We start from the raw sequence: 27,907 nt of genomic DNA, 5'->3' as shown, positions 1-27,907 counted from the left end.
CTGGATTTAAAATTGGTTCATCTGCAGATTCTTAGGAAAAAAGAGTTTTTTTCTTTCGGGGACAAACTGTGTTTTCAGCTTCAAACTGAGGACTTACTTCTAATTCTTCTGCAATTTCCATAGCAAAATGTTTGGCATCCTTAATTCCTTTATCATGAAAGTCATTAAAATACTTGAGTAGTTGGTCAATTTCGATTTGTGCTGTTGATAGATCATAGCCTGGAGACTGCATTTTTTTGCTGACTAAATTTACTTGAAATAATCTGTCATACCATACACTCAAGCTTACCATGAATGTAAATTTGGACATTTGCTTGGCAAGATTATTTGCCTGAAATTTGGTAGATGTATCATACTCTGAACTGTTAGCAATTTCAACTAGAGCATCATAAACTTTGGAATATTCATATTTTAATGTCTTTAAGCTTTCCACTCGAGACTCCCATTGAGTATCAGGCAGTGGCTTCATAGTCAAAGTTTGCACTGATTTTATTAAAATGGCCCATCTGATATTAGAACCTGAGAAAAAGTTATAAACTTCTTGTACCAAACCAAAAAATGACACTGCTTTTGAAGAAGATTTTGCAGCATCACATACCATCAAATTCAAACTGTGGGCCCTACATGGCACAAAAAACGCTCTATGGTTAATGTCTCTTATTCTTTTTTGCAGTCCAGAATGAATTCTTTTCATGTTTGCTTCATTATCATATGATTGACCTCGACAATTTAATATATCTAGACCTGCTTCTGTCAAATGTTTCAGGAAATTTTCTGTTAAAACTTCACCGGTTACCCTATTTACATCAACAAATCCAATAAAATGCTCTTCAACTGCAAATAACTTGCAGTTGTAAAATCTAAGAACTAGGGTTAATTGTTCTTGGTGAGTTACGTCTGTAGTGCAATCCATAATTTTTGAATAATATTTTGCATTCTGACAATTTAAAATTATAGATTTCTTTATCTTTGAACCCAAAAGTTGAATAACTGAAATTATTCTCTTCAAAATGTTTTGTCAATACTCCACTTCTAATTTGATTTTTTTTAAGTTGCATTCATTGACAGTCTCATTTTTCTTCATTTTTGCAGCCAAATCCATCCACTTTATAAAGCATTCCTTGTGGTTTACGGACTTCTCATGGTCCTTAAGATCTGATGTTATATGTTTTTTTTTTTTTTTTTGTTTGTTTTTTTGTTATTCACCTCCTCAAGGCCAAGAAGGCCACTACAGATGAGGAGGCTACTTAATAGTGGTTATAACCCTCTCTCAACTCTATAACTCCGAAACACAAACCTTGACAAACAAGGCTGCTGCGCGGAAAAACAAGTTGAGTGCGGTACTACCAGGGACATGGTGGAGATCGAACTCAGAACCTCTCGCTTATGAAGCGAGCGCTTTACCATTACACCACTACCGCATGTTTCCAATCAGAATATTCATTTTCAGTTAATTTTGTGCTCTTTTTTCCAATAGAAAATATTTTGCAAGGAAAACAAAATATGCTGTTTGAATGCTTGGAATAAACTAACCATTTTCTTTCATAGGTTTCCCCATTTGAAAAATGCCCTTTTTAATACATCACAGAGAATTTTCGTCCATGGTCATCTTTTGGAAAATCTTCCTCCTTCAGTTTTATAGGACCTTGTTGAACCAGAATTTCTCTAAATGAATTCATTAAGATTTTGGGCCAAAGAGAAGGATCCTCAATTCTAAAATGCAACAATTAAGGAAATTAGAATTGGATCTTTCATAAGAGAAGAAAGATTTATACAGTAGAGCCTAGATTATCCGACTAATATGGGACCAAGGGGTGTTGGATAAGAGAAAAAATTGTCGCATAACAAGGATATGGAGAATGAAAAAAAAAAAAAAAATTATATGTATTAGTAGGTTACAGTTCTTAATGTGATTGTGCGTATTTATATTATTTAAATAACGCAAAACAATGCAAAAATATGCAAAATATCAATAGAAGCTATGAAAAGGAAAGGTAAAGTAACAAATAAATAAAAATAAAAAAAAAATTCTTTTTAGATAACCGAGTGACGGATAACAGGGACTGTACTGTTTTCATACAAATATAATTTCCTACTTATTGTGATGTTGATGGAAACGTAATATTTTCTTCAACAAGATTATTTTCTGGAACATATAGGGGCTGTTGATCATCTTCGGGTTAAGGGCCATAAATCCCATTATCATCTTCTTCAAGCTGTATTGGACCTGGATCGTCTTCTCCATGATGATGAGGTAGTGCATCTGGATCTTCTTCAAGCTGTATTGGACCTGGATCATCTTCTCCATGATGATGAGGTAGGGTATCTGGATCATCTTCAAGCACAGGAAGATTGTCAAGATCATCTTGAGGTTGCGGATCTTCAAGATGAGGGGTATCATCAGGATAAGGACAATGTGCAACTTTAGAAGTAGCGATCTCTTGAGTATTTGCATATCTCAGTGGCTTAAGGTGATGCAAAATTGAATTCTTCTGAGTGGCAAGGTATTTTTCTTCCTCGAGTTTTCTTTTACTCTTAATATGACCAGATTCAAACTTTCTCCCAGTCATAATTACTGTCTGATGAGTTTTGATGTAGCAAGCAATTTCCTTCTGCGCCAACAAGGATGGAGAAACAAAACAGAACTGACTGAATGAAAGTAAAAAACCCAAACTACTTTGGAAAAACGAGTATATCCATAGTTCAAGTATATTTATTCCGGTTGGTATGCTTTTCTCATTCAAATTGTTCAAATGTTCAAAGTTCGCAAATCCAAAGAAAAAGATTTGACAGACATGTAAAAATATTAATATTTTTATTAAAAAATATATATTTAAATTCTAAAATTATGAGGCCCTAAAAATCCTGAGGCCCAGGCAAAATCCTGAATGCCTCCCCCCCCCCCCCCAATGCAGCCTCTGAGATTAATTTTAATAGCATGGAGGGACAAATACAGTAAAAGAATATTACTTTGCTAAATGACAAGCTAAGTGAGAATGACAAGCTAAGTGAGAAAATCATTAAAACCAATCATAATGATTTCTAAAGAAAGATAATTTGATTTTGATTGTTAAATAATGAAATAGGCTAAGTATGCATACATTGCCTAAGCAAATAGTGTATACATACTTGCTCTCTTTTACAGGTGTAATAAACATAATTTAAATTTCTCCAGAGCTCAAGGACTAATATCCTAGATATACTTCATATTTTGATTCTACATTCCTAAACCCAAACCCTCATATATAGACACATAAAGATTCAAATCCACAAGCCACTGGATGCCCATAGCTGTTATAGAAGAGTGATTAGATTAAAGATCAGCTGCTTTTTCTAAAGCATCAAAAAGTGAATACTTTTTGTCAAGACTAGAGTATAATATTGAGTTATCAGCAAATAGAGCTCCTTTAGATGTTAAATTGTCATGAAAATAGTTGTAGATAAGACAGGAGCAAAGTTATAACCCTTTGGTGCCCTTAAAAAAAAGAATTTTAAAAATCACTCACATCAGCTTAATAATGACCATCTGTCTAGGACTTTTTCGTGCGCTGCCATTAAACTTCAAATGGAGAAGGCAGTAAGTGAACAAAAACTTTTGACAAGTAATGTATGTGTGTATATATATATATATATATATATATATATATATATATATATATATATATATATATATATATATATATGTATATATATGTGTATATATATACATATATATATATACATATATGTATATATATATATATATATATATATATATATATATATATATATATATATATATATATATATATATATATATGTATATATGTATATATATATATATGTATATATATACATATATGTACATATATATACATATATGTATATATATATATATATCAAATATATAATATTGAAGTGAATGATTATATTAATATAACAAATAATATATTTAATTATGTAATAAATTTTATTTTTTAAAGATTAAAAATCTTTTGATTTTTACATGATTTTTGTTTGAATAATATTGTATTAATATTGTTTTGTTCGATTTCCAAGTTCTTGATTTGACTTCTAGTTTATTGGACATCATGTTCATGTTTTATAAGTAATAAATTTGACAATGTTTTATATATCTGTTTTAGAAAAGACCAATTCCTTGTGATAACTTTAACTAAGTTATTCAAGACAACTTCTAAAAACTTTACATCTGTATTTTTTATTATTTAACTTTATTTTTAATTGCCTCCATTAAGATTATTTTATAAAACTATCAAAACAGCAACTACTAAAGAAACAATTTGATATGGCAAAACTATTTCAGTGTCATTACTGTCAAGTTTTGTTTTTACTTAAATTTTTCATAAATCCTGTTTTTTATGTAATAAATTTAAGTAGACTTGACCATGTTTCTTTTTTTCTTCCGTTTTAAAAAAAAAACACTCTCCAATTCTTTGTAATTCTAACTAAACTATTTAGGATGGCGATTAAAATAAAAATCAACCTACATTGACATTTTTGTAATTAAGATTGCATCAGTAATATATGATAAAGGTTTTAATTTCAGGTGTTATGTTTTAAGTTGTTTTAATGGATTCCTTACCTCGAAATATGTAAGTGCACATACTTTCAGCTTCAATAGGCCAATAGCTATTTTTTTTAAAAGGCTGATTTTTGTTGCTTCAAGGCAAAGTTAAGATAGTTGAAATAGGATCATTGAAACTGATCAGTAATTGATGAGTACATTCATAGCTATACTAGAATTATATTAAGCTAATACATTCATATTATACTAGAAATATATATAATGGAAAGCTAAATGTACCATCTTATAAAACTCAGAAGTATGGTAAGCATTCTGTTGTCTACCAATCTTATTAATAAAATATACTATTAATTTTGTTATCTTTATTACTACAACTATTATCAGTACTTTATTGTGTATTTTTTCCTTTTTTATTATTATTATAACCTACAAAACAGGCTATATTATAGCTCAATCAAATAAGCTGTTGTAAAGCAAATAAAAATGACAAATGAAAATAAAATGAAAAAGCAAATAGTTTTAATATTAAGGATTAGATAAGATTTTAGAAATAATAAGAAATTAGATTAGATTAACTGGAAAAAGCTGTATTAAAAGGCTATATGGAAAAATACTTACAAATGCTCTCCTAGCTCTCCTTCATCTCAAGACTGCACTCTTCTCGATGTTATTTCTGATCAAATTGACCACGCCCTTTCTCTTTATCCTTCAGCCAATATCGTTGTTGTTGGTGACTTAAATGCTTATCATACTGAATGGCTTGGCTTAAGTGTCAGTGACTCTGCAGGCATTAAGGCCTACAACTTTTGTCTTTCTTAATCTCTAAATCAAATATTCAACTTTCCAATTCGCTTTCCAGACAACCCGAATCATTTATCTTTTCTAAATGACTTATGTCTTGCTTCTGATCCTAGTCACTACTTATTTTCTCAACATTCACCCTAAGGTACTTCTGATCACAATTTAATCTCTCTAAAACTATTATCTCATTTTTGTTCATCATCAGAATCCCTTTATCATTGTACCTCTTACAACTATCTTAAAGCTGGCTGGGACTCTTTCCATGATTTTCTTTGTGATGACCCTTGGGTAGAATTCTTTCGTCTTCCTGCTGGCAAATGTGCTTCTTACATAACTTTTTGAATCAGGCTATCATGGAATCTTTTATTTCCTCTAGACGATTCCAAGTCAAGCCTCACTCTTCTCCATGGATTTCCTTTCGTTGTGCTGCTGCAATTTCCAATTGTAACTATTACTTTCATATCTATCAGCCAAACAATTCTCCAGAAAAAAGATGTCTGTTTACTAATGCTAGAAACCATTGTAAAAAGATTTTGTTTAATGCAAAAGCCCGCTATTCTCAGGTTCGAAATCTTGTCTTTTATCTCAAAAATTAGACTCTCATGACTTCTGGAGAATCTTTAACAGTATCTAAAACAAGAGTAAATCTGTTATTCCACCTCTTTTGCATGGTTCAGATTTATTCATCTCTCCTAAAAGCTGAATTGTTTGCTAAGAACTTCTAATCAATATCATCTCTGGATTCCACTAGTCGCTCTACCTTATATATAGCCGACAAACAGGTTAATCGATTGCCTAAACATTTCTCCAGCTTTTGATTCTAAAGTGATTTCCTGCTTAGAATTATCTACAGCTTGTGGTCCAAACAACATACCTGTTATAGACTTGTGGAAGTGTTCTCCTGAGTTATTGTCTATACTTTCAAAATTATTTAAAATTATCAAAAGTGCTTATCAGAGTCTTGTATTCCAGCCTGCTGGAAAGCTGCATTTGTCATCACTATTTTCAAAAATTCTGGAGAGCGATCTGAATAATCTAACTACCATTCCATTATTCTTCTTCCTATTTTAAGAAAAGTTTTTTAGTCTTTAATTTACAAACACTTAATGTCTCATCTTGAATCTAATATATTTTTTTCTGATCATCAATATGGATTTTGATTTACTTGTTCCACAGCTGATTTGCTAACATTAATAACTGATAGGTTTTATTGTGCATTAGATAGAGGTGGCGAGGTCAAGGCTATCGCTCTCCAAATTTCTTTGATAAATTTTGGCATGCTGGTCTTCTCCATAAGTTTTCTTCTCACAGTTTATCAGGCAACATCTTTAAGATTATTGAATCCTTTTTTACCAATTGTAGTATAAAAAATGGCCTTGATGGACAGCGCTCTTCTTCATATCCTGTAACTTCAGGGGTTCCTCAAGGTTCTATCTTTAGATCTATACTCTTTTTGATTTACATTAACGATCCTCCTGTAATTCTCACATCAAGGTGGCATTGTTCGCTGATGATACTACTATTTATTCTTGTCTTGATAAGAAGCCAACACTCTGATTGCTTGGAGGGGGCATTTGAGCTTGAATAGGATCTCAGTTTTAGTTACAGCATGGGGTGGTGGTAAACTTTAGCTCTGATTAAAATCTTTTTTTTTTCAGCAAATTGTTATCACAATAATCTTGATATTTCTATATTCACAAACAGTAAGGTACTCAATGAGTCATGAGATGAAGGTTAATCTTCTAGGATTAACTCTTTGTTCCAATCTTTCTTGGAAACTATATATCAAATCAATTTCAAAATTAGCATCTGCTAAGGTTGTATCTCTTTATCGTGCTTGCCACTTTCTTACTCAGGATTTCATTCTTTCTTTGTATTAATCTCAAATCTGTCTGTCAAAAATGTGAAGAAACTGAGCACTGACTAGGATCAGAAACAAGACATAAGTTGAGTAGAGAAGGTAAATGATTTAGAATTAGTCAGAAAGTTGACTATTTGAGTTAGAGATTGAGAAAGGCAAAAGTTTTCGGCCTTAATGCTTGTAGAGTCACTGGCACAAGAGCCAAGCCATTCAGTGTGATGAACATTGAAGTCAACAACAACAATAATATTGGTTGGAGGATAAAGAAAAAGAGCTTAATCAATCATGGCTTAGTAGAGAAAGATTTTGCTGTTGAAGATTATGTAAACATAGATTTTGATATTTGTACAAGTGAAGCAATCGCTATCACAGATCGAGAAATTCTGGATTCCATTTTAATCAACGACTGTGCTGAGGTAGATGAGGAGATAGACCAAAAATTTGAAGATTTGCCTCCCGTTAAGCCAAAATTATCAGAGGTTGCACGTGCATAGAGTTAATTGAATGTTGGTCTCTTTTTGAAAATAACGGCATCAGAATCCGACAATCCTAAATCTAGACCTATCTAAACCTAGTATCAAAGATGTTTGATAAACATTCTTTAGAGGCAAAAAAGCAATCAAAAATGGACGATTTTTTTGAAAAATTGTAAACATTTTATTTCTTTATTTTCAAAGTTTTTCTTCTTTTTTACTTTCTACTACTGTTAAAATATAATAGTAACTTGAAATTGGTCACTTTAAAGAGGATTTTTTGTTATTCGAACTTTCGGTTATTCCAAGTAAATTCTTATTCCTCTTGGAGGTTTGAATAACCGGGAGTTTACTGTATATATATATATATATTTATATATATATATATATATATATATATATATATATATATATATATATATATATATATATATATTTGTGTATATATGTGTGTGTGTGTATATATATATATACGTATATGTATATATATATATATATATATATATATATATATATATATATATATATATATATATATATATATATATATATATGTATATATATAATATATATATACATATATATATATATATATATATATATATATATATATATATATATATACATATATTATATGTATATATATATATATATATGTATATATATATATATATATATATATATATATATATGTATATATATATATATATGTATATATATATATATATATATATATATATATATATATATATATATATATATATATATATATGTATGTGTATGTATATATGTATATGTATATATTTATATGTGTGTATATATATATGTGTATATATATACATATATATATATATATATATATATATATATATATATATATATATATATATATATATATATATATAACAGTTATATACAGTGCTTGAAGTGGAATGATATTCAGGATGATATTCGGTAAATTTAAATTACCACGCCTAATCATTGTTATATATAGAGTTGTTATTGTTATATATAGAGATTTATAAAAAGGTGGCTGCATGGTTTATACTTTATAAAAAGGATGGCATCCTGCTGCATCCCGTCTCACTTCGAACACTGTATATATACATAAAATGGTTTGTTATTGATATAAATATATTTATTGTTATATTATTTTTATTATAATGAATGTTTATGTTTTAGTGGAACCAAGATTTATTAATGTCAACAACATAACTGCTATTGTAAATGAAGTAGCTTATATTTCTTGTACTATAACAAGTAAACCACAAGCAAGTGTTACATGGTTTGTGAACGACACACTGATAAATTCTAATAACCGTTATTCAATGGAAAAAACACAAAAAAATAGTTTAAATACAGAGTATAGGCTTGTCATAAAAAATGTTTCAGTTTTTGATGCAGGTTTATATACGTGTTCTGCTTCAATAAAATATGCAAAGAGTAATCAGTCACTTGAGCTTATCATTAATTGTAAGTTTTATTGTTGTTTTTTAGTTTTATATCATTTTATAAAAAGAAAATGTCTGCTGATCACTGGTGATATATTTAATAATTATACAAATCCAATAATTGGTGACCTATTTTAAAAATCTACCTGATTTTTTTACATAGAATGTAAAAGAACGGAGATTTTAGTTGCAAAAAAGATGAAAACTTCTATCTTTAAAGTATTTCAAATAGCATTTTTTTGATAATTGAGGTTCAAAAAACTTTTTTTTTATTGAATTTTATTTCAAAACTTATTGGTTAAACAATAGTGGTTAAATATTGGTTAAATAAAGCAGCTCAGTGGTTAGAGTACTTTCTTTTTTTTTAACATCTATACTTTCAACAAGGCTGTATGCAACCACTATTAGAGTTGGAAGTTATTGGAGAAAAAAAGATGAAGTTTATAAAATAACATAATGATTAACTAACAACTTAAAAAATTGCAAATTTGAAAATCAAATTGAATTGCAAATCAAGAAAACAAGAAGAAGGAAGCGAATTCCAAAGAACTATGTTTGAGAAAAAAACTAAAAGAATAAAAATTTTTGGAGTACTTAGGAACAGTCACAGTGAAAAGATGAGGCTTAATTGAAATTAGAGTAATATGAAAATGAATTTTAGTAGATAGCTTTTTAGAGCAGCGCGTTATAGTATTTATAGAAAAGAAAAAATGAAGCAGCATAACAGTGATGTGATAATGGTTGAAGGTTGGCTGCAAGTGCAGATCCAACTATGTTTACAATTCCTTTTTTTATCTTGTCTAAAAGAGAAAGGACATCATTTGAAGATCCGCTCCAGATATGATAACAGTATTCTATACAAGTATGGATTTGAGATTTATATAGATAAAGAATAGAATCCTGAGTAAAAAAGTTGTGAATATGATAAAGAGATTCAGATCCATTGCAACCTTAAGCAGATGCTAGTTTTGCAATGAATTTGATATATGGTTTCCAAGAAAGATTGGAAGTAAGAGTTAAGACAAAGGGTAGATGACTCATCAAGGGTAGATCAACTCATCAACATAACTGTTCATAAAAGGAAGATCTAGATTGTTGTGATAATGATTATCAAAAAAAAGTTGAGTTTTATCTGAGTTAAAGTTCACCAGCCACTGAAAGCCTTATACTGGAGCAGAAGTGAATTCTTTTTCAAGCTCAAACCCCTTCTTTATAACATTTGTTTTTAGTTATATAGCATTATTTAATAGCTAGTGTATTTTTTTTATATTTGAATTTTAAAGTAAAGCGAATGTTTTGAGGCATTCTCACATTCTACATTTCACATTAATTTTAAATTTTTATTTAAATTCTATTATTATTACATTTTTAAGCAATAAGGGTAATATAAATCACTTGTTACTATGCAATGTTATAAAATAGTTACTTAAAATTATTATGTTATTTTCAGTAGGTTTATCAGGAAGAATGTCTAAACATAAAAAATTTCAAATTATAGAAAAATTATTTCACAGGAAGTTGGGAATTGTTATTAATATATATTTAGTTATGTAATAACTGTTTATTACATAATTAATTATAACAAGTTAAGTTGCATCAACTACATTAGATAATTAAAGGAATCATGAAAGGAATTAGGATAAATTTGGATATCTTTAGAATTAGGATAAATTTGGACTGGTCATTTGTTTTTATAATTTTTTTAAAGGAACTTATTTTCATGTCTGCATTTAGAAATTAATTCTGATTTTTTATTCAGTAAATTTTCTTGATCTAAATGAGTAATAATTTCAAATTTTTCTTATAGTTTTTAGGATAGACCAGTTTAATTTAAAATTAATATTTTTTTTCTTTTAGTTGCCAAATATATTTAGACAGCATAGTCTCTTATGAGTATTTTTTATCTTTCAAAGATTGTTTGTGGTTGGCATAACGTTTTTTCCATTTGCTCTCGGTTAAGCCAATATATTGTTTATCAGGGTTGTTTGGTGAGGAAACAATGCATTTGTAAATAACATTTTTTGATAAGCATTTGCCACTCATAGGGCAGTCAAGTTTTTGCTTGCAGTTACAATTTTCAGTGTTTTTTTCTTTGAGAAATTCATTTTTATTAATCAAAACAAAATTATGACCTTTTATAATTTTTTCAATATTTTTTGTACAGCTATAGCTTACCTTAATAGTGTTTCTGTTAAAAATTTTGTGTAATTTATTAGAGGAAGGGAAATGTTTGTCAACTAATTTTAAAAACGCTTTTCCAATATTTGTTGAAACACTTTTGCTGTACGGAGGGTTGAACCAAATTATATTTCTATTTCTATTTCACTTTTTTGCAATTTTTGTATCAAATTTTAGCTTGAAATTTTTAAATCCGTTTTTTTTAAGAGCATCTTCATACACGCATTTGGAAGAGTTAAAAATATTTTCATTAGAAGAGTTTTGATTTAGTCTATTGTTAATTGAAATAGGAATTTGTTTTTAAGGTTTGACGGGGATGATTCGAATTTATATTAAAATACAATAATTCATCATTAGATTTTTTATAAGGCTATAAGAATTTTCCGAGAGGTTAAATGTGACATCGAAAAAATTCACAATTTTTAAATTGATGTTTATTTCAATTTGGAAGCTAATGTTTTTGAAAATTTCTATATAATTTTTTTTCTGACTTTGTCAAGTTGAGGCCATGATTTTTTTTGCATTATTATTAAGCCATCATCGTGGTACAAACCTAATTGATTAAAATGAACTATTTTAGCTAGGGAATTTGAAATATAGCCTACAAATACTTGAATAATTGAAATATAGCCTACAAATTTGAAATAAGCCTACAAATTCGCAAATTTCTACTCCATCGTAACTTCCCATTGTTACATCAAAGCATTTGTGCATAGTTTTTTTCTTCCATGTCTCCTTATTAAAATAGAGTAAAGTTTTTCTGCAATGTTTAATTAGACAAATAGTCTCGTCTGTAATTTCAGTGTGGATTTTTCCAAATTCTATTGTTTTATCTAAAATTTCTGCTGTAATTGAGGGGTAAAAATCATTAATATCAAATTGTATAAATGTGCATTCATTTTTATTACTAATTTTAGAAAACCAATTTATAACATCAGTGGTGTTTTTCCACTGTTGCAAATTTAATTTTTTCTAAATAATATTATTTATTTCGTATAATTTAATTTTACTAACTTGCCCTAGTTCACTTTTTGAAGGTACTAGTAGCCTACAAGGGAGTTTATTCTAGCATCTAAATTAATTGTTTTAGCAATGTTTTGGCCTTCTAAATTATTTGAATTTTCTAAATTAAAAGTTTTTCGAGGCTTGTGCTAGTTATTGGAAATATTATCGCGCTGTTTGTTTATCACAGTAGTTTGTTTATCACAGTAGTTTGTTTATCACAGCAGTTTGTACAGTAGTTTACAGTGATTATCACAGTAGTTTGTTTATCACAGCAGTTTGTTTATCATAGTAGTTTGTTTATCACAGCAGTTTGTTTATCACAGTAGTTTGTTTATCACAGTAGTTAGTACAGTAGTTTACAGTGATTATCACAGCAGTTTGTTTATCACAGTAGTTTGTTTATCACAGTAGTTTGTTTATCACAGTAGTTTGTTTATCACAGTAGTTTGTTTATCACAGTAGTTAGTACAGTAGTTTACAGTGATTATCTGGGGCAATGTATATGTTGCTTGTTTCATTAGCAAAAATAAAATTTTCATTTTATGGTTTGATTTTATATTAATATCTAATTTGAGTTCCTTTTGGAAATCATTGTTAATATTTCGAAATTTTATTGTTTTAATCAAGTGTAATAATTCTTTTTCAAAGTTTTCTAGGTTAGGAATAAATGGTGGGGCGTTTTTTGTTTTGAATCCAAAATTTTCTTTTTGGTTATTTTCAATTATAGGATTTTTTTTGTTTTCAGATTCTAAGAAAAAATGGTCTTTCCAACAAATTCTTATAATAAAGTGTTCTATTTTTTCAATTTAAGAAATAATATAACTTTTGTCTGGGATTGGGATATTTTTTAGGGAATAATTAAAATTGCTAGTTTCCATGTTTATTTTATATAAAATACAATTAAGAGTGCTCAACAGGTATAAACCTGGAGCTTAATATATACTTTATGTTAGTGTATTCTACAAACAGAGTGCTCAATGTTCTTAAAGAACAGAGAATAATAAATTAGTAAAAACACTTATCTAATTTTTGTTGTCTTCAACATTATGTTTCACCATCAGTAGGTTCATCAGAAAGAATGTCTAAACATAAAAAGTTTCAAATTATAGAAAATTTCTTTCACAGGAAGTTTGGAATTGTTATAATTATGTAATAACTGTAATATCTTGCAACCAGGAAGTTGCATGAACTACATTAAATTATGTTAGTCTACGCTTATATGACCATGGTTATTTTTTTTTGTTGTTGATTATTTGGCCACAGTTTTTTTAATATATTGATAATTTGTGTGTTTTTATATTTAATCATAATTTTATATTTAATTATGATTAATTATAATTAAAATTAATTAATTTAATTTATTAATTATAATTAATTTATTATAATTTTATATTTAATCATAAATTGAAAGAAGAAAAGAACTCAACAAATGATAAAATGAATAAAGGATAAACCAGAGAAAATAAAAGCATAAAACTAATATACTTTTTAATTTGGCATTATCTCAATTAATATTTCAAACTTAATTAGTTTAATTTAGAAGCATTATAATTAATAGTTTAAATCTAATAAATTTTTTGGTACCGCCACATTAATGTAGCGCTAAGGTTGATTGCTTGTATTATGTATGGGGTGGAACTGATATATCAGCATTAGATGAGGGTTTAACTAACAGATAATTTTTTTATTTTTATTTATTTGCTTTGTAGACATTAGAAAATATCAAAGTTTAAAATTTTAAAATTAATAATTTTTGAAGTAATTAGGCTTGGATTAAATAACTTTAAAACATCCATTTTTTCTAATTTCTTTGTAGTGATACACTTTTAAATTAGAATAAAAACATATTATTTTATGCTTTTATTTTTTTCTGGTTTATTTTTTATTCATTTTATCATTCATGAAGGTTTTTATTTCTTTGTTTTAATTTTGTATTTTTTTTTAATTTTATTTTTCTTTCCAGTTTATAGTTTGTTTATTTTTAATTGCTGACTTAAAACATGCAAGGAGCTGTGGCCATGTTGTCAAAACAAAATATTATATCCGTTGTCAAATAAGGTATGTGACCTCACACGTCTCCTGAGAAGGCTTGTAAAACATTGCAGTTTTACTAACAAACAAAATTTTTTTTGCACTGTAATGACTTCACTTATATTAAAATTACTCCTTTTAGCATATTCTATTAAAATTAAAACATCTTACACCTTTATATATATAAAATATATAAAATTGTTTAAATATATATCTATGTATATTTTTCTATTGTAGTATAAAATAAAGCATGAATAAATTTTTTATATATTGATAAATTTATTTTTGATAAATAGGTTAAAATTGCTTGGAAGAAAAAAGCCTTTAAAATTGAGAGCAACAAATTATATTAAATTATTAAATAAAAGAGTTTAAAGTATTTAAATTTTGGTGAAATAATTTTCAGGAAATTAAACAATTTAAGCCATACAATATTTATATTCCACCTAATTGCTTTAAAAATTTTTATATATTGGTAATATATGCATTCACATACATTGTTTATGTTGTTTAAATGGTGCAGTTTATTTCTATCACGATTTTTTAGTATTGTATGCTAACAAAGCCATTTTTGCAACTCTATAGATGTATCTAAATTATAATTTGACTCACTTTGTGATTGTCTCTTCTTCTGTGAACTGAAATCTTTATCAGTTTCTGTTTCTTTTTTGTAACATTTTTTAAAAACTAATAAAAAGACTGCAAGCAACCACTATTAAGTTGAGAGTTACTAGAAAACATAGAATAGTGTTAAAGAGCAAGAAATGGTTGACAGAAGGCTTGAAAAATTGAATGTTGTATAAGTCAGGAAAACACAAAGATATGAGAAAGTTTCAAAGCATTAATGTGCAAGAAAAAAAACTAGATAAATAAAAATTTTTAGAGCATTAAGAGACAGATACAGTAAAAGGATATGACTTTGCTGAATTATGAATGTTAAGCCAGAATGAGTTTTGGTTGATGGAACTAGATATGAAACTAGCTTGTTTGAGCAGCTATCATGATGGTTATAGAAAAGTATATGTAGAAAAGATAAAGAGATGCTTGCAACAATCGGAGAGTGGCTCAATTTACAATGCGTTTTTTAACTTTGTCAAGAAGAGAGAGCATCATTATAAAAACCAGCCTAAATATGACAACAGTATTCCATACAGGGATTTATAGGATAGAGAATGAAGTGCTAACTTTGCAATGGATTGTATATATGGTTTCTATGAGATGTCAATAGTGAATTATAATCTAAGAAGGTGTGAAGTTGTGGACTCGGTGAGAGGGTTGCCATTTATCAATATAGTAATGTCAACAATTTTGTCAAAGTTGTTTGCAGTAAAAAAACTGAGTTTTGTTGGAGTTAAGATTCACAAGCCATTGCAAGATCGAATCATATCAGAAAAGAGCTCAGAGTCGCTACATTCCCTAAAATATTGCCTGACAAAAACATAATAAATTTTTGTAAGTAATTTAACAATTATTAAAACTTTTAGTAAATTTATTTTCTTTTTTATTCCCATATTCTGTTTTATGTCTATTTTTAATAACAATAGACATAAAACAGAACTAATATGGGAATAAAATTTTGAAAAAGTTTACAGAAATTTTTGGTAATTGTTAAATAACTATTAGTTATTGCTTGATTAACTTGATTACCTCTTTTTTTACTTTCCATGTGTGCTCATTGGACCAGGTGGTGGAGAAAACTTAAAAAATGTTTATTTAATTCAAAACTATAAAATTAAACATATTCATAGTATTTTATTATACTATTTAAAAATTTGTTTTGACTATAGTAGTGCCTTTTAAAACCACAAAAATCAGTTGCAGTTCCATGTATAATAAAAATTTTTTTAAAAAAATCGAAATTTTTAATTTGTATGCATAGCTATAGTAAACAGTAACTTTTAAAATACTATGTGTATATACAGAATTAGTTCATATATTAAAACTATTTAACAGTATAGCTTTACTAAAAAAATATAAAGTAAGGATCAGCATTTATAAGCATTTATAATACATTTGTAAACTAGCTTTAAAATAACAAGGTAAAATTATTACATTTATTACTTATTTTGTACAAAAAGTGTCGTATAATTTAGGGATCCAATGAGAAACTTAAAGAAAACTTTTTTTTCTAAATTTTAAACCTATACTTATTTTTTTACTAGAGCATAAATTATCATAGATAATTCATGGAAATGTGCAGCTACCAAGTCTATAATAAAGAATGAATAAAGAGACTAAATAAGAAATTTTTGAAAATTTAAAATGGAATGTCTTTATTGTGTTTCAAAAGATTAAAACAATATTTTGCTTTAAGTTGGCCTAACATCTTTCATTAAAAAAAAGTATTATCTATGACAGTTTGGCAGTTTTGAGAGTTTGCAAAAGGATAACCCATGATAAAGAAAATTTAAATTCAGCAACCTCAAAATTTCTCAAAATGAAACCTCAACATCCTCGACCAGGTACCAATTTTTTCAATTAGCCATATTCTTCCATTAGAACACATTACATGGTGCCCATGTCCACCATTAGGGACTTAATGTTAACAAAGGACTTTGTTAACATTAAGTTAACAAAGCCCTTAATGGTGGACATGGGCAAAATTTGAACATCTTAGAAGTCTCAAAACATCATCACTTTTTGAATATTTGAATTCAGGAGCTTTAGTTTAAAGTTTTTTCAAAATTTAAAAAAATTTTTTAAGGGATTGATAGAATGATAGATCTCATTTTACTTTAAATTACCCATAGTGTATAGTTTTACATGAGATCACCATTTTTCTTTTAAAAAAAAGGAATGTTTTCTAGCTAAGAATCATTCAAAGATTTTATTTATCGGATATAAAAAGCTTGCAATAAAAATTTTTTATAGTATAATTTTTTTATTTATAGCTATAGAGATCAAGATTTAAATTTTAAAACCATCGTGTATCTTTATTAGTAATATTTTTTATAAAAACTCTTTTGGGAATTTTAAACCCATTAGGAATTCGCTGTATATGCAGTGCCATTGGGTTGGCTAACACCCTGTAATAGTACCCCATTTAACTTGTTCCTCCAAATTAAAAAGTGAAATAAAAAGTGTTAATTAAAAAAAATGAATTAAAAATACAAATTAAATGTTAAATTTTAAAGAGAAGTTTTAGGTTCTCTTCAGGCAGTAAAAACATCTCTTTAATACCTTGTAGCCCTTGAGCTTACCCAAACGCAAGTTGAAGGGCTGCAAAGCAATTGAGAAATACTTATTGGACCCAATCATTGCCTGTTAGCTTTTGAGTTGATAATATAGTTTTTTGTTTATTTAGATCCTGCATATATAACTTATTTACCTCAACAATTTCAAGCTGCAACTGATGAAACTGTTGAGCTTGTATGCGTGGCTGGTGGATTTCCTCGCCCAATCGTGAGTTGGTATAAAAATAATTCACTCCTGATTAGTGATGATTTGTACAAAACCTCACAAAATTTTCTGCACTATAAATATGACATTGTTACTGTAGCCACTCTTCATATTAATCGCGTTAAAATTTCAAACTTTGATACATACATATGCCAAGTTCAAAATTATCTTTCTGGTTTTGTTAATGGATCCACTCAACTAGTGGCTAGACGTAAGCCTTATTATTATTTTTTATTGCAAAAGATTTGAATTTTCTTCAAAAAAGATTTTTTTGCACGTGTTTTTAAATGACTTTTTTTTTATAATCTCACATTTTTGCGTAAACAAAATAAAAATAGTTTGTAAAAATTATAAACATTTTCATAATTTACTAATTTGATAACTACTTTATAAATATAATTTAATAAATATTTTAAAAATTTTTTTTATAGTTGTATTAGTTATATTGTAATTAATTTATTAATTTTGTATAATAATTTTATTATAATATTTATATAAGTGTTATTATTATAATTTACATTAAAATTATTTTACAATAATACATATATTCTTAAAGATATTCTTATAAATTATTATTATAAAGATATATTATAAAATTTATATATTATAAAAATTCTATTATAAATAATTCTTCAGAAGTTTGTTTTTACTTTATGACTTTAGGGAATTTATCTTTTTTGACTCAACCTTCAGAAGTAAATGTTTATCTTGGTGACTCAATTACTTTAAATTGTACTGCACAAGCTTATCCAAAGCCCTCAGTGAACTGGGTAACTTTAAATAACAATCGTACAACAATCTCTTCTCCAAAAGTCTTAGTTGAAACACAGGATAATACTATTGTAGAAATATTGTTGACAATTAATAACAGTAGGCTTGATGACTATGGTAATTACACCTGTGTTGCTAATAACAGTGATGGAAATATAACAACAGATACAACTCTAAATGTTATCTGTAAGTTAAGCTATAGGGTAAAAATATATGAAATCATCCAAAAAAAATAATTTTCAACACCCTTACGTCTCAGAATTTGTTTATTTTTACACCACTTGCAGTCCATATCAAAAAAATAATAACTGCGAAAATTTTAGTTAAAAATACCAATGGGTTCCAGAGATATCGTCACTTGAAATAATGCTGACACAGCATTTTAGTGATTTTCTGAAGTGACTACAAAGCAATTTTGACATACAGTATCTTCATAATGGCTTGGGGAAGTTTCCTAAAATTTGGTACTCTAATAGATTTTAACTTGAGGAATCCAAAAAAAGCACCCTCAAGACTCGATTATCTCAAGAAATGCCTTATTTGTCCAATTTTGTTCAAAATTATTGACTTGTAAATTAGTGATTTTTGGAGGTAAAATAAAGACTGTGGCCCAAAATCCCGAGTAAAAAGTTTAATTGTATATCATTATTTCATCTTAGGTCTACTGAAAAAAATTAGATTCATCAATTGTCTCTCTAATACATGATCAAAATTTGTCTTTTTAGAAAAATTTAAATTTTGTAACAAAAGCAATTAAAATATTTTTTAAATCATTTATTTGAATAAAACATCAAATAGTGTTATTTATTGACTAGTTTAGGATATTTATAGTCATGGGCCAAGGAAGACGCCCTCCCCTTCCACGGGAGGCCCCCACGCCGCCCTCCATCTCCCTAGATTTTTTTTTATTTTTTATTTTTACATAAAATGAATAAATAATAGTTGATTGTTAAAATACATTTTTTCAGTTTAAGTTTGAGAAACAGTTTATTTGCGTTACTTCAAATCGATAAATACTTACCTCTTATTTCAAAGATCTTTTTACGATTTTAAGTCATAAATTTTAAAACCAAAGATATTAAAACGTTTTTAAAATATTTTGACAATCAATATTTTTATGTAGTTTTAGACTAATATAGTCATTGACATAATAAGATGGGAGTGATTTGTGATTTATTTAAACCCCCACCCCTCCTTCTCAGCCTACAATTCAAGAATTTGAAAAAAATAAAAGACATTTTAAATGCAAAATAGGTAAATAAAATAAAAACAAAATTATTTTAAACATAATTAACTTTTTTTTTGTAACCAACAGTTTATATTCTTCAAATCTAAATCAGATATGTTGTATATACGACCTGATATTGTTCGCGGTGTAGAAATTAGGCATATAACTTCAGAATTGAGCACCCAACACTCATCAGTTCTCATTGGCCAAAAGAAGTTTTTACCTGGTCCATGTGGATGCATGAATCTGACTTTTATATCAAGCTCATCTTCAGCAATCCCTACCCACCAAAATCCATCATAAAAACATGCAATATAATCCATTTTTTTAATATTTAATGAAATATCTACATAATGTTTGCTTTTTGGAATGATATCAAATATTTCAGTGCATGCATCAGTACTTATTTTTTTATAACTTATAGTGTTAGGAGCAATTGGAATAAAATGATGATACATCCTTGTGGCAGGAACTGTTCTTCCACCTAAATATCTTTTTTCTAATTGTGCTCGTGTTTGATCAATTTCTTCTTTTGAAAATAACTTAAAATAAATTCCATTTATCTTGGCTTTACAAAAGGAGTACATTAAATTAACATCTAAAATCTGCCCAGTAGTTATTTGTTTTAGACTTTCTTGACATACTACTCTTTTAACAGTCCCACCAATACCATCACAGGGGGATTTACCATGACTGGTAGCAAAAAATACCCATTCAGCATTTAAATCAAAGTCTTTACTGTGATGACAAAGATTAATAAAATTTTTAAAATTTTTAAATTGTGCTGCACAACCATCGGAAAAGTATTTCACACTTGATACATCAGGTAGATTTTCTTTGATATATCTAGTTATATCTTCCTGAGTCTTGTAAATAAATCCTGTGTCATGATCAACATCTTCTAAAAGGTAACAAAAAGATTTATGTTTGAGAAGTTTGTTCTCTATAAAATAAAGTACAATTGTATAAAGTGAGCATTGACTTTTGCTCCAGTGATAACTTTGAACCTCATCCTGAACAACATATTGATAGTTTTCAGCAAAATCTCCTAAAATTAAGCATTCGTTTTGGTTAAGATTTTCTTTACAGTTTTTTAAGTATCTACTTTGTGTTTTTGCAATATATGAATGAGTGGTAAGGTTGTCAATGCTGTCACATAATAAATCATTAAATTCATCTAGTGGCAATGACTGTGAAAGTAGTGTTGTACGATCGGTACTCTGCCATTGCAGAGTACCGATTTAAATACTACATCTTCTTCATGCTCATGGTCCATAAACTCCTGCACTAAAAAACTTTTTAACACTTCAATACCAGGGCATTGGTTACATCGATGCAGCATACATTCTGCATTTTCAAGAGAGCAAACAATCAATGCCATGAAATCTTTATAACTTTTATTCCACCTAATGGCATCAATGAGCAATTTTGTATTTTGGTGATGTATGCAAACACATACATTGTGAGTACCTGACGCATTAGTTGTAATACACCATTTAGGTTTAAGAGTACAAAATTTTGACAAACTGACTTTGACGTTAGGGTAGTCTTTTTTAAATGCAACATGTAATTCATTAAGATTGAGTAGCAATAATCTTTTTTGAACATGTTGGTTTTTCTTAATACTTACATAATCTTTTTTTCCTGGCATCATTCTTGAAAATTTATCACTTTGATAAAAGTTAATCACTAAATTAACTGTTTCTGGTGAAAGTGGGTTTCCAGTTTTTTTTCCAGGTAATGATAGAATTCCATTCTCATTTTTAACTTTTCTTGCTGTTCGAACAAGATACTCAGACACTTCAAAGTAGCTTGATATCTTTTTACGTGTCCATGATTTTGGTGCGAGTGTTAACATTTGTACCTTATGGCAATAAGAGTCAGTCTCTGAAATTTTATTTTTTATTTCATACATTAAAATGTCTAGATCATGGTCATTGTTAATGTTGTTGTTTAAAATGGGGCTTTTTATTTCTGTTGTTAAAAAAGTTTCTTTAATATTATATGCTAATGAGACCATTTTTGCAACTCTGTCAATAGTGTTCTCAAACTTTTGTTTTGCTACAGGCAATTTGCTGTGTTTTGAAAGACTTTTTAGTTTGACTGGTGAAATTCCAAGCAATTCTATAGTGGTATCTAACTTAATTTTTTTCTCACTTTTGGATTCCCATTCCTCCTGTGAATTTAAATCTTCATCAGTTTCTATTGCTTTTTTGTAACATTTACTGCAGAATTTCCAACCTGGGGTTACATAAACATTATTTTTTTGCAAATAGTTTGCCATGTCTATGGAAATCTTTATATTATCTAAAAAACAAATTTAGTTTTACGTGGTTAAAATAACTGAAATTATCAAACATTTTATAAATAATAAATTGTTTTCTTTTAATTTCCATATCAATTCTGTTGTAAATAAGGTAAGATTACCTTTTATAGCAATTTTTTTACTTTCCTTGTGTGTTCCAAAAGGATTGCAACACTTTGTAATTTTTCTCTCAAAATATTTTCCATAGAATTGCTCATGATAACAACATATAATTCTTATTGAACTATATTTTTCCTTTAAATTTGCTTGCCATATTATTTCTTCTTGTTTTTCACAAGGAAGATCTTTAAATTGAACAAAACCTTGTTTTCTTGAAAATCCAGTTTTGTGGCAATGAATGTTAAGATTTTTTCCAATGTCACATTTCTCCATATTAATTATTTTTATTATTTATTACCTAACAAAATAATATAAAAACTATAAAATTAAAAGTAATTCTTTAAGAAAATACAAACAAGTAAATACCTTTAAAAAGAACAAAACAAAACTTATGTTTGTTTTTTATATAAAAGGAGGTTTTAAGTCACCAATTTGAAATAATGAAATAAAATTTTTTTTTCAAAATTAAAATTAAATTGTATGTTTTTGCATTATTTATTCATTTTAAGCAAAAAAAAAAAAAAAAAATCTAGTGAGATTGGGGGAGGGGCGTAGGGGCCTCCTGTGGGAGGGGAGGGTATCTCCCTTGGCCCATGATTATAAATGTCCTAAACTAGTCAATAAATGACACTATTTGATGTTTTATTCAAATAAATGATTTAAAAAATATTTTAATTGCTTTTGTTACAAAATTTAAATTTTTCTAAAAAGACACCATTTTTAAATGCAAATTTTGATCACGTATTAGAGAGACAATTGATGAATATAATTTTTTTCAGTAGACCTAAGATGAAATAATGATATACAATTAAACTTTTTACTCGGGATTTTGGGCCACAGTCTTCATTTTACCTCCAAAAATCACTAATTTACAAGTCAATAATTTTGAACAAAATTGGATAAATGAGGCATTTCTTGAGATAATCGAGTCTTAAGAGTGCTATTTTTGGATTTCTCAAGTTAAAATCTATTAGAGTACCAAATTTTAGAAAACTTCTCCAAGCCATTATGAAGATACTGTATGTCAAAATTGCTTTGTAGTCACTTCAGAAAATCACTAAAATGCTGTGTCAGCATTATTTCAAGTGACGATATCTCTGGAACCCATTGGTATTTTTAACTAAAATTTTCACAGTTATTATTTTTTTGATATGGACTGCAAGTGGTGTAAAAATAAACAAATTCTGAGACGTAAGGGTGTCATGGTCTGGATGATTTCATATATTTTTACCCTATAATTAAAGTTTTTTCTGAATTTTTACTTTTTTTTGTCTGAGCCATGGAATTTACTAATTGTTATTATACTTAATAACACTAGGAAAATAAATTGTTATTTGTAAACAACAGCAACAATAATTTTTATATATTAGTAAATATATAAAACAAAGCAGCCGTGGCGCAGTGGTAGCGCACTTGCCTCAGAAATTTAGGATCCATGGTTTAAACTCCACCTCTGGGCAAGTTTTGTGACATCGGTTTGGAAGGAGGCGTAAATTTTCAATTAAATGCTCATCTGTGGTGCTCCATGATAAGACTGTAAGGAATTCTTGGGACACCTAAATAAAATTAAAAAAAAGAAAAAATAAGTTGTATATATTCTTAGTGATGTAAATGAATTAAAAAATAAATTAACTATGGAATAATTTTTATGTAAAATATGAAAAAAATTTAAATTTGTTTTAAATTTATAGACTTTTTTAAAATTGTTTTTTGACAGTTCTTCTTATTCTTATAGATTCTGAAAAAGCAAATCCTGCCCTTGGAATTAGGGTTGGTATTCGGCAATGTCAACCTAACTGCTGACCTGACAGTGTCTGAGGTTGGCAGTTTTTTGCCAACCTCAGAATTTTAAAACTTAATTTTATTTTTTATTTTTAAAAAACCTCAGAATTTTAAATATAATTCAAAATAATAATAAAAAAGTAAAAATAAAAAACATTTAAATTCTTAATAAAATAATTAAAAAAAACAAACTGCAAAATAAAAATATAATTTAAAATAATTTAGTTTAAAAACAGAAAAAGATTGTAAGATTTAAGTTCTAAATAAAATAATTCTAATTATAATTCTAATTATAAAAATAAATTATTAATAAAATAACCAAAATAAGAACGGTAGAATGTATTTAAATTCTAAATACAAACAGCCATTTGTTTTTCTGTAAATTTTATGAAAAACATTTGCACATTTATCCATTTTTTAAACCCTGTTCCAAAATTATGTGCTGACCTGATGCTGACCTAAAATGAAGAGAGAGAGAGATATATATGTAAATGCAGCATTACACGCACACTAATGACGTCTTACAAAAACAGGAAGTTGCGAAGGTTTCAGTACATACATCAGCTATCTTATAGCCTGCTGCCGCAAAGGAGTGCTGGTGCATTGACTGAGGGTTTTGCATAGCATCTTCTTTTTTTTCATTCTTTTTCTGAAAACATTTTTAGATCAAGAATGCAAAAAAGATATAAGGAAATTGCATCCCGAGCTATGAATTAGCTATAGTATATATATTTTTCTTATTACGAGGGCTGCAAATGCCATAAAATATAATTAACAATATGAATAATAATTTAGGGTTTAATTTAAAAAAGTCAAAGGGCAACTCCACATGAAAATATCTTATTTTTTCATAGATTTTGCTGGTTTTTACACCAATTTTAAACATCCTATAAATTTCATCATCTAATTCCAACCGGTTTTAACTTTACAAAAATTTGTAATTTTAAAAAATGGTTTTGGTCATTTTTTCTGCCTGGATGTAGTAGAAAGCTAAAATTTGTACACTTACATATTATTAACATCTAAAATTTAAACTCACAAATTTACTGGGGCAAATTTAATTACAAAAATCCCGATGTAGCTCTTTTTCCAGGTTTTTCTAAGCTCTTTTATTATTATTGAAAATTGGAGAGTGGTCTTTTCTAAAAACAGAAGAAAAAAAAACATACTTAAATATAAGGAAAATATGGAAATTATGGAAAAGGAATTATGGAAAATCAAAAGAAATAAGTGTTAAGTTGACAGTAATGTAACTAAAACAGTTCAAACCATATCAAATTGTCCCTTTAGCTATTATTGATGTGCTGGTTTTGTTTTCTTGGCTGTGGGGGCGAGTTAAAATTTAAAAATGCAATTTTTCTTTTTAGAAATCTTTTTGAATGGCTAAGGTAGCCTCATAAAAAAAAATTGGAAAGTAGTTTTTTTGCATGACATAATTTAACAATATTCTTACTGAACAATTAAGTTTTAAATTGTTAAAATAAATATAAATGTAATTAGATGCTTTTGCTGATATTTTAAAAACACACACACAAAAAAAAATTGCTTTGTTAACAACTAATTTATGAATCTCACTAATTTGTCTTGTATTTTTTATAGGTATAACTAATAATAGGTAATATTAATAGCAAATATAGTATATTAATAAAATGGAACCTTGTGGATTTGGAAAAGCTTTAGATAATGGATGTCACAAAATATTTTTTGTACAAAAACAAGGTTTAAAAAATTTTTGTAATCTATAAAAAGATTATATCATACTATCAGATAAAAACAAATTGTTATCAAAAAATGATGTGTTGCAATGTTATAAGAAGTCACAAAGAGAAGGTTAATATATAAATAAAAATAATCTATAAAAAATTTAGTTAGCTTATTATCTAATTATGTAAAGCAGAGCATAATGTTTATTAATCATGATTTTATTTAAGGTCAAACAACCATATATTTTGAAATGGCATGTAACCTTAAGTCAAAAAGTATCAATACCTGTCAAATTACAATGAAGTTTTTGATAATGAAATAGAGTTTGAAATTGATGTTGATGTAGAATTTATTGTTGGTAAATCTTGTAATAAACAACAGTTTAATAATTGGTTATCATCAATTGAAGTCTCACCAATTAAAGTACATGAAGTTGCAAAACATCAGTGAGTTATAATAGCAAAATAAAAAAATTAGCTAAAGCATATAGAAAAAAGGAAGACGGTATTGCAAGTATATTTAGTGAATATAGATAAATTTGGTTTAGTGTCAAATTTTTTCAGTCATCCTACTGATAAAAAAAGCAAATGATCTTGATCAATCGATAGTTTTAATGAAAGAGAAACTTCAAGTTGAACCATTAAAAAGTAAAATTTAAATGTTAACTCTTACACCTGAATCTTGGTCTCGAAAATGTGCTGCAGAATACTTTGAAGTTTCTGAACATCTTATACGACGTGCTAGGTGACTTAAAAGACAAAGTGGGATACTTGCTAACCTGGTAAAGAAATAGGCTAAAAAGTACCTAACTTACTTTACTTAACTAACTTACCTAAAAATACTTTCTTTCATCTTTGGTTCGAGATTTTTGTCAACAAGGTGAATATTTCAGAATTATGCCTGGTAAAAAAGATTGTGTTAAGGTTAAAAGTGGTCTTCCTCAACAAAAAAGATTACTGCTATGCAACCTTCACTAACTTTATAATGATTTTAAAAGTAAATGCCCTAATTTTAAAATTTTTAAAAGGATTTACAAAATTTTGTAGTCTGTGTCCAAAATGGTGTATTAATGTGTGCCCTAGTGGTACACACTGGCTATGTGTTTGTATATATCATCAAAACTCAACATTGCTTGTAAATGCTATCCAATGGAATGTTTTATATTCTATGTCTAAATTAGTATGTGATATAAATAAAAATGAATGCATGGTTCATAGATGTTCCAAATGTCCAGGTTTTGATAGCTTAATGACATTTTTAGATAAGTGAGATTGATGAAGAAGTTCAATTTAATTAATGGGAAATAAATCACAATCAATTACTAAGACAGTTAGAGTATATTATATATATATATATATATATATATATATATATATATATATATATATATATATATATATATATATATATATATATATATATATATATATATATATATATATATATATATATATATATTACTCAGACCTTATTAGAATATAAAGAATTAGTTATTTCTCATATTATCAAATTTGCATTTATATATTGCTAAATTCCAAACTTGTTTTAAAAGAGCTTAAAAATAGTTTAGGTTACAATGAATGTTTTATGCTGGCAGATTTTGCTGAGAACTATCAGTTATTGATACAGTATGAAGTACAAAGTTACCATTGGAATAAACAACAATGTACATTACAGCCATTTGTTATTTATTTTAACGAAATTTCATTATAAAAACTATAAAAACTTTATAAATCTATGCCACCATAAAAAAAATTTCCAGATGGCTGCTGAATGGATATTTTTTGCTACCAGCAATGGGAAATCCCCTTGTGATGGTAAAGGTGGTACCGTTATGAGAACAACAGCAAGAGCATGTTTACAAAGACCATTGGAAAATCAAATACTAACAATTGATAATATGCTTGAGTTTTGTATTGCCAATATAAACACAATTTTTTTGTTTCTTGAGTTTCTAAAAAATTTTTTTTTTTCAAGTTCTTTATTTCTCTAGTTTATTTATCTTTGTTTGATAAGTATAAAATCCATATTTTATAAGTAATAAATTTAAGTACGCAATTTACATAATGTACAAATGTGACATTTGACTGTTGTTTTTTTTTTTGAATTAGGAAAAAACACCTTTTTATATCTTTTGATTTTCCATAATTCCTGTTTTATAACAAAAAATTTATGTAGATTTGACTATGTTTTTTGTTGTTTTTTTTCTGTTTTTAGAAAAGAGAACTCTCCAATTTTTATTAACAGCTCTACCTAAAATGTTCAGAATGACA

The 27,907-nt window shown here is 27.5% G+C and overlaps 1 protein-coding gene across 3 annotated transcripts in view; it reads left to right on the top strand.

The window, feature by feature from the left end:
- Window positions 1-27,907, top strand: part of LOC100199290 (immunoglobulin superfamily member 10) — a 111,721-nt gene that overhangs the window by 47,844 nt on the left and 35,970 nt on the right. For 2 of the 3 annotated variants that reach the window (XM_065788003.1, XM_065788006.1), the window contains 3 exons: window positions 8,843-9,133; window positions 17,630-17,935; window positions 18,388-18,681. In XM_065788003.1, the coding sequence (XP_065644075.1) occupies window positions 8,843-9,133; window positions 17,630-17,935; window positions 18,388-18,681 (891 nt within the window). The remainder of the gene's footprint in view (window positions 1-8,842; window positions 9,134-17,629; window positions 17,936-18,387; window positions 18,682-27,907) is intronic. The other variant, XM_065788005.1, reaches the window with a different exon arrangement.

The sequence above is a fragment of the Hydra vulgaris genome, chromosome 01 (genome assembly GCF_038396675.1).
Source record: "Hydra vulgaris chromosome 01, alternate assembly HydraT2T_AEP".
Classification (NCBI taxonomy): domain Eukaryota; kingdom Metazoa; phylum Cnidaria; class Hydrozoa; order Anthoathecata; family Hydridae; genus Hydra; species Hydra vulgaris.
Note: the sequence above shows the minus strand (reverse complement) of the source record. Positions and strands in the feature narration are given on the sequence as shown.